At 45.4% G+C, this 9,001-nt stretch overlaps 1 protein-coding gene across 1 annotated transcript; it reads left to right on the top strand.

Annotated features, from left to right (window-relative positions):
* The first annotated feature begins 5,402 nt into the window (after window positions 1-5,402).
* LOC117345634 (ubiquitin-conjugating enzyme E2 variant 1-like) lies at window positions 5,403-6,124 on the top strand. The gene has a single exon (XM_033914553.1). It carries the CDS (start codon window positions 5,432-5,434, stop codon window positions 5,873-5,875), a length of 444 nt encoding a protein of 147 aa, XP_033770444.1. The 5' UTR covers window positions 5,403-5,431; the 3' UTR covers window positions 5,876-6,124.
* Window positions 6,125-9,001: the final 2,877 nt, after the last annotated feature.

Raw genomic sequence — 9,001 nt, 5'->3', positions numbered from 1 at the left:
CAGGGGGGAGCAGAGAATGGGGTGTTGCTGGATAGGGGGGAGATAAAAGGAAGGGATAATGGCTACTGTTGAACAGGGGGAGCAGGGAAGGGGTGCTGTTGGACAGGGGGGAGATAAAAGTTAGGGAGAAGCGCTACTGCTGGACAGGGGGAGCAGGGAAGAGGTGCTGGACAGAGGGGGAGGTAAAAGTTAGGGAGAAGCGCTACTGCTGGACAGGGGTAGCAGAGAAGGGGGGTGTTGCTGGACAGGGGGGAGATAAAAGGAAGGGATACTGGCTACTGTTGGACAAGGAGAGCAGGGAAGGGGTGCTGCTGGACAGAGGGGGAGATAAAAGTTAGGGAGAAGCGCTACTGGACAGGGGGAGCAGGGAAGAGGTGCTGCTGGACAGAGGGGGAGGTAAAAGTTAGGGAGAAGCGCTACTGCTGGACAGGGGGGAGCAGAGAAGGGGGTGTTGCTGGACAGGGGGGGAGATAAAAGGAAGGGATAATGGCTACTGTTGGACAAGGAGAGCAGGGAAGGGGTGCTGCTGGACAGAGGGGGAGGTAAAAGTTAGGGAGAAGCGCTACTGCTGGACAGGGGGTGGAGAAAAAAAGTAAGGAAGAAGACTGCTAGCACCCGTTAATGTAACGGGCTAAAAAATTAGTTTAATAATAAAATTACTAAATTGATAGGGAGTTATAAAATTAACAAAGAAACATAGGGAAGAGGAGGTTTTTGAGCCAATGAGATAGCTCATGCATACAGCTTGCTTGAAAGCTAATGAGCAGCGGCAGGCTGGGAGTCTGAGGCTCTTTACTTCTGGTATCCTTTGAGCTGAATATATTATGATAGCATAACATTGTATTGAAAGTTAATTCCTTTTAATTAGGGAACAAGTGAATATATCCCCTAGATGTTTGGAGTATTGAATTGTTAGTTTCCTTGGGGTTGTGTGATTGTGGAGTGACCTACAGTATATACTAGAGGTCTGCACGGGAATGGGGATCGTGGGGGTCCTGCAGGAATCCCCCCTCACCCATGGGACTCCCACGGGGACCCCCCTTTGGCCCATGGGACTCCCACGGGGATGGAAGGCTTTGGAAGCAGGGTTCGTCCATATGGACACTTCAGCCTTAGTAAAAGAGGAGGTTTATAAGTTAATTACCTGAACAGAAAACAAAAAAAAAGGTTCCACCAAAGAGATTCCACAAGGAAAACAGCAGCGCAAACACAAAAGAAACTGTGGAATTGATGATCCTGTCAGAAGTAATTGCTACTTTTTATGGGGACGGGCAGGGATGGAGGTAATTCCTTGCGGGGATGGGTGGGGACGGAGAGGATTCTGACAGGGACGGGTGGGGACGGAGAGGATACTGGCGGGGACGGGTGGGAACGGAGAGGATCCTGGCGGGGACGGAGAGGATCCTGGCGGGGACGGGTGGGGACGGAGAGGATTCTGGTGGGGACGGATGGGGATGGGTGGGATTTCTGTCCCCGTGCAACTCTCTAGTACAGGGGTGTCAAAGTCCCTCCTCGAGGGCCGTAATCCAGTCGGGTTTTCAGGATTTCCCCAATGAATATGCATTGAAAGCAGTGTATGCACATAGATCTCATGCATATTCATTGGGGAAATCCTGAAAACCCGACTGGATTCCGGCCCTCGAGGACCGACTTTGACACCTGTGCTCTAGTATATACCTCATTGTTGCCATGCTTGAGAGCAGCTTGGCCATTTATAGATAAACAGAGAGAAATTCATATAAACGTCCAAGTTGCTCTCAAGTGTGGCATAATGAGGTATATAATCTTTGTACCTGAAGTCAGTTTTATTCAGTTTATTTCGCATTTGTTATCCTGTTTAATGAGAGCAAAAATCTAAGTGGTTTACAATCTCTCATCTAATCAAATAAAATGTATAATAATTCAAGGGACAGTTTAGAAAGGTAGCACTGTGCCGATCCAAGACGTTATACCCCCCCCTGTACCACAATCTTCGCATAAAGGAATCCAGGCAAGTCCAAAAGTGGCCTGAGCAAGAGAAGTCTTTAACTCTGAATTTCTGTAAGCTCGGCACAAGGCAAGAGGACAGAGTAGTGGTCTTCCCTAATTTTTATAGTCAAGGACACTTTGGATCCAACGGGCTGAAGGAGAGTTACCAAATATCTTTCCCATGCGAGGTAGAGACCAACTGAATTTCAGTTTTGGCACCAAAATCAGGCCCTGACATTTTCTGCAGAAACATAGGCCCTCTTTCACTAAGGTGCGCTAATTGAATTAGTGGGCGCTAAATGCTAACGCCTGCATGTTGGTCTATGGCCACGTTGGCGTTTAGCACACGCTAATCGGTTAGTGCACCTTAGTAAAAGAGGAGGTTACTCTCCTCCCTCACTCCAAGCCAAATGCCAGCAGATGTGCTTCTCCCTTGCCCCTCCCCACAGAAAAGGAATCCCTCTGGGCTGCCCCCCCCCCACCTCCATAGGCCCTACTTTAAACCCTGCTGTTCTAGTGGCAACTTCCCAATGCCACTGCTCAATGGAAATGATAGCAGTACCGTGCAGGAATGAATGGGCTTTGTTCCTGTCACAAAGAGGTCACTAGACCACCAGATCTTATTAAGCCTGGCTGAAGTGTGTGTGTGTGTGTGTGTGGGGGGGGGGGGAGTCAGGTGGCCCTAGGGACCAGGTCTCTGCGTGGCATGGCTGCCCAAAGGGACTTTGTTTCTGTGGCAGGGGTGGGTGGGCAGGTGGTGCGTCTTCTCAGAGAGTTGGGAAGTTTATTCTTTCCCGTGTGGCAGCTGTGTGAGAAAGGAAAGAGCCTAATCCAGAACAACCCTATGACTTAGATTAAAAACAAACAGACCTCGAAACAAAATGCACAGTCCACGTAATGTTACAGAAGCCCTGCACACACGGAACACAAGAAGACAGTATCCGTGTTCCCAGCAGCTGGCTCATGTTTTTCCTAACACGCTACAGTAGGCTGAAAAAACACAGAATCCCCAGCTGTCTCGTAGGCTTCCACAGATGCAGGTGCATTCCATTCATCTTCTCCGAGTTGTCCTAAGAAAGGGATAACTCATAAGAATATCATTCCAGGCTTCATAAAGGTGCTACTGTAAAGAAGTCAACTGTATACTTAGTTATGGCAAAATACAGAAGTGAACGTACTAGAACCGTTCAAGATAATGAAGGGAATAGACTTAGGAGATAACGACAGGTTGTTCACCCTCTCCAAGGTAAGGAGAACGAGAAGGCACTCTCTAAAGTTAAAAGGGGATAGATTCCGTACAAATGAAGAAGGAAGCTCTTCTTCACCCAGAGAGTGATGGAAAACTGGAACGCTCTTCCGGAGGCTGTAATAGGGGAAAACACCCTCCAGGGACTCAAGACAAAGTTAGACAAGTTCCTGCTGAAGCAGAACGTACGCAGGTAATGCTAGTCTCAGTTAGGGCGCTGGTCTTTGACCAGAGGGACGCCACGTGAGTGGACTGCTGGGCACGACGGACCACTGGTCTGACCCAACAGCGGCAATTCTTATGTTCTGTACAGAAAACGTGAACAGCACTGATACCAAAAAAAGCTTCATAGCTGGGTAGCTTATGCTGGTTACCTGCAAAGAAATGAGTGTTTGAAATATGTTTTAGGTCTGTTTATATTGGAATGAAATGTACACAGAAGTCCAGCTGGGCACTTCCAATTACTGAAGACAAATAAAAAGTGGTCTTTTCCTGGAGGGGGTTCCAGTTTTATGAAGGTTACACTCTAGAATGAAAGGAAATGTCAAGTTAGGTCCAATTGCTGGGTTCTATGATGTTTGCGCATTTTATCATTTTTAATTTGGTTTGTATATTTTTATCACGTTGGTTTTTATTCTGTAGTTGTTACTTGTAATTTTGTTTGTGTCAAACCTGTAGTCCATCTTGTTCTAAACATAGAAACATGATGGCAGATAAAGGCCAAATGGCCCATCCAGTCTGCCCATCCACAGTAACCAATTTCTCTTTCGCCGAGAGATCCCACATGCCTATCCCAGATCCTCTTGAATTCAGTCTTGGTCTCCACCACCTCTTCAGGGAGACTGTTCCATGCATCTACCACCCTTTCTGTAAAAAAATATTTCCTTAGATTACTCCAGAGCCTATCACCTCTTAACTTCATCCTATGCCCTCTCATTGAAGAGTTTCCTTTCAAATGAAAGAGACTCGACTCATATTCATTTACGCCACATAGGTATTTAAACATCTAGAACATAAGAACTGCCATCTCCGGATCAGACCTTCGGTCCATCAAGTCCGGCGATCCATATCTCCCCTCTCCCGCCTTTCCTCCAAAATATACAGATTGAGATCTTTAAGTCTATCCCCATATGCCTTATCACAAAGACCACACACCATTGTAGTAGCCTTTCTCTGGACCGACTCCATCCTTTTTATATCTTTTTGAAGGCCTCCAGAATTGTACACAATCTTCTAAATGAGGTCTCACCAAAGTCATATGCAGGGGGCATCAATACTTCCTTTTTCCTACTAGCATCCTTCTAACCTTTGCCGTCACCTTTTCAACGTGTTTGGCCACCTTAAGATCATCGCATACAATCCCACCCAAGTCCCGCTCTTCTGTCGTGCACATAAGCTCTTCACTCCCTAATCTGTACTGTTCCCTTGGGTTTTTGCAGCCCAAATGCATGACCTTGCATTTCTTAGCATTAAATTGTAGCTGCCAAATTTCAGACCATTCTTCAAGCTTCATGTTATTCACACCATCCGGCGTGTCTACTCGATTGCAGATGGCAAAGTGCAGAATCAGTTCTGTAAATTAAACTAGGTACGGCTGTCTCCAAGGGCATGAACTGAACCTGCTTTTCTTTTTCCAACAGACACAGATGCCACCATTGCTTTTACATTGTTTTCTTAGCTACATTAACAAAACCATATTACTGATGTACTACACCCAGTCAGGCTCATCACATTACTATCTAATAAAAATGTAATTTTAAAAAAGTGATCAACAGCGTAAAAGAGATGGAAAAATAAATATACACAGCTTATTACAAACCTCAGACATTTAGAACTGGCACAAATGTGACATGGATTATATGGCTGCCACCATACAGGTTATGATTTTTCCATGCAATCTGTTGTGTGACAGGATTAGTACAAGGCATGTATTCTTTGTTCCCAAACCAGTTGTCTCAAACTTTTTACTTCACTCACACTGCCGGAGGCCTGAAAAGTGAGAGAGTAACTACCAAGAAAGAGAAGCACTGGATCCCGCATGGGGGGTGGGGGTGGCATGGAACACGGGCCACCAGCAGTAAGCGGGTAATGCATTGAAGACCTCTGCCCTAGGTGAACCTTCAGCTCTGCACATCCTTCAATTAACATTCAGGTCTCTATTATTTGGATTATTATTGGATTCAGGAGGAGGCCGGAGCTGGGCCACAGCGACGCAAGATGGCGACGACCACGGGCTCGGGTGTAAAAGTTCCCCGCAATTTTCGACTGTTGGAAGAACTTGAAGAGGGCCAGAAAGGTGTTGGTGATGGGACAGTTAGCTGGGGTCTAGAAGATGATGAAGATATGACACTTACAAGATGGACGGGAATGATTATTGGACCTCCAAGAACAATTTATGAAAACCGAATATACAGCCTTAAAATAGAGTGTGGCCCTAAATATCCTGAAGCACCTCCGTTTGTAAGATTTGTAACAAAAATTAATATGAATGGAGTAAATAGTTCTAATGGAGTGGTGGATCCAAGAGCCATATCAGTTCTAGCAAAATGGCAAAATTCATATACCATCAAAGTTATTCTGCAAGAACTTCGGCGTCTAATGATGTCTAAAGAAAATATGAAACTCCCTCAGCCACTGGAAGGACAGTGTTACAGCAATTAAGTCACCCCTTTTATTCAGTTTAAGCTGTCTTCATTTTCCACGGTAGTAAATTTTCTAGATCCATCTTGTAGACCTCAGAATACTGGAGAAGACGTTCCCATTTAAAGGCAATTTATCTTGAGATACTGTAAATGATTTTTTTTTTCCCATTGGAAATATAAGTTGTGGTATAGCAATCCTGTCATGTGTAACCACTGTGTCCATAGTTGAACTTCTGATGTCAAAAAAATCTATTTAAGTTTATTACTATCGAAAAAAAAAACAAAAAAACATTCAGGTCTCTAGGCACCACCCTGAGATTTCAATAATTAAACTCAACAACCAAGATCACCCTAATACAACTCAGAGCCATCCTATAATACAAATTATTAGACACTAGTATTTTAGCCTGTTACATTAACGGGTGCTAGAATATATGTCTGTCTGTCTTTCTGTGTCTGTCCCTGTCCTTGTGTCTGTCTTCTTTTCTTTCTGTCTCCCTTCCTCCCGCTGGTGCTAGAATATATGTCTGTCTTTCTTTCTGTTTCTCTCCCTACCCCTGTCTTTTTCTTTCTGTCTCTCTTCCTCCTGCTGTCTTTCTTTCTGTCTCTCTCCCTCCCTGGCCCCCTTTGTCTGTCTATCTTTCTGTCTCTCTCCCTGCGTCTTTCTTCCTATCTCCGTCCCTATTTCCCTGTGCAGCAGCCGCAGCATTCCCTCTCCCTCCATTTCCCTGTGCATCATCATTTTTTCCCTCAGTCTAGCTTCTCCTGCCCCTCCTACACTTAGTTCCGTGCTCTGTGCTCGGCCGCCGCCAACCACAGCTGCCGTGGCCTGCTGTGGCCGTCAGCCGCCGCGGCCGACATCTGCGTCGGGGGGAAGAGAGAAAGAGAGAGAGATTCACGCGCATGCGCACTCCTACCTGCGGTGCCCTACAGCTCACAGAAAACAGGAGCACGCAGGTGGGAGTGCGCATGTGCAGCTTAGGGTTTTATTAGATTATTCTGTTAAATATTAAAAATTTTCTTCTATGTGTATATATCTATCTACACATGCACACACACTTATTAATGATCATTTCCAAGTCATTGGTTTGCATAAATGAGCTATTTAAAAATGGCCCATCCTCCCTTTGAGTAAAAGTATATGCTAATGATTCCTTGATTTATAATAAAAGCCCTCTTTTAATATATTTATTTATATACTGCTTTATTTTATTCAGTTACATTGTCATGCACCATAATTATACTTTAGATTCTGTATATATATATATATATATATATATATATATACACACACACACACACACACAGTCGCCGCTTAAGTGCAAGGCCACTGGACCGGACTGCCACGTGCGCTAAATAGGAATACTACTTTTTAGTCAGGCGGTCGTTAAGCCAGTATCAGCAGCTACCTGGGGTGATGGCGGCAACAGCAAGCGGCACCAAGAGGAAGGTGCTGGTGAGTGTTCGGTGCGCTGGCGTCTACTTGCTGCCTTGGACGGCTCGCTTTGCTGTGACGTCCCGGGGTGAGGGGATAGTAAATGCAGTGCAATAAATACAGAGGACCCGGGCTTGCATTTAACCAGAGCGAATGTAACGTGAAAGAATAGAGGTGGGACCTATGACATCAGTGCGCGTAAGCGGATTGTGTGCTTATCAGAAGTGCAAGTATCTGGAGTTTACGGCCATTGACTTTAATGCAAAAAAACAAAAAGAAAAACACAGGATCGTGGTGGTAGGGTGCGGATAACCGGAGCGTGCACTTAGGTCAGTCCACTTAGGTCAGTGGTCTCAAACACGCAGCACGTGGGCCACATGTGGCCCCCCAGGGACTATTTTGCGGCCCACAATCTGTCCTCTCCACTTCACAAGTTTTCCAATTGTGGAGAGGACAATCGCGTACAGACCACGACTACTATAATTGGACTTGCAGAAGTCTCTCTGGAGGGAATGTCGGCAAATGGCTCACGGCTTGCCTAAAGCAGGGGTCTTCAATCTGCTTCCCTTCCCGTCTCACTGCCCTCCCCCAAGCCACTGCAATCGGCGAACAGGCCAGCGTCGAGGTCTTAGCTCTCCCTGCTTATCTTCCCCAGCTCGGAGCCGACCAATTCTCGCCACCCGACGTCAATTCTAATGTCGGGGAGGACAGTTCTGGGCCAGCCAATCGCTGGTAAAGGAAAGTTTTATAAACTAGAAAGAGTTTTACCTCATGCAAAGTTGTCATTTATTTAATAAGACATTAACTATTTTTTCTGCGGCCCTCCAAGTACCTACAAATCCAAAATGTGGCCCCACTAAGGGTTTGAGTTTGAGACCACTGATTTAGGTGGAGTCGACTGTATCTATCTATCTCTATGTCACTTGATATTTGTTTGGATTTCATCTATTTTATTTATCTTTTATTTTTCATGTAGTCAAGTAATGTGTTCAATGATGCATGATTATATGTAGTTTGTTTGTTTAGACTCATGATGCCAGCCATGAGGCTGAAACATGGCCGTGTCGAGGCTTATTGAAAATATTTTCTTAAAGATCTGTTTACAGTACACATTGTGGTCATCTCCATTGTTTTTGTGAATGATTGAGCTTAGGTGACGGCTGGTTTTAAGAAAGGTTTGGACAAGTTACTGGAGGAAAAGTCCATAGTCTGTTCTTGAGAAAGACACGGGGGAAGCCACTGCTTGCCCTGGATCGGTAGCATGGAATGTTGCTTCTCTGGGAATTCTAGAATCTTGTTACTCTCTGGGATTCCGGAATTTTGCTACTCCTTGGGTTTTGGCCAGGGACTAGTGACCTGGATTGGCCACCGTGAGAACGGGCTACTGGGTTTGACCCAGTAATGTTCTTAGTGCCGGCTGGTGCGTTGAATGCTCTGTACTGCTCCATTTCCTATGATCATTGGAGCAGTGCAGAGCATTCAGCACGCTGGGGGGTGGGGAGTGGTATGTGTGCGAGACAATTGAAGCATGCACTACCACACTACAGTATCTTATCACCCATCTTTCATGTATGTGCCAAATGCTTCAAAACAAGAGATTTTTGTAAAGTTACAATCAATAAGAGCTCAAAACACAATTTTCATGCTTTAATCCACTTATTTGGGAATGGGAGTGGGGGGGGGGGGAAAGGATCTTTTCAGAAGCAGCTG

This window comes from Geotrypetes seraphini, chromosome 11 (assembly GCF_902459505.1).
Source record: "Geotrypetes seraphini chromosome 11, aGeoSer1.1, whole genome shotgun sequence".
Classification (NCBI taxonomy): domain Eukaryota; kingdom Metazoa; phylum Chordata; class Amphibia; order Gymnophiona; family Dermophiidae; genus Geotrypetes; species Geotrypetes seraphini.
This window is presented reverse-complemented; position numbering and strand designations above follow the sequence as displayed.

Bases quoted from the DNA above. Each gene is read 5' to 3' on its own strand.
- LOC117345634 (XM_033914553.1), top strand. From the start codon at position 5,432: ATGGCGACGACCACGGGCTCGGGTGTAAAAGTTCCCCGCAATTTTCGA.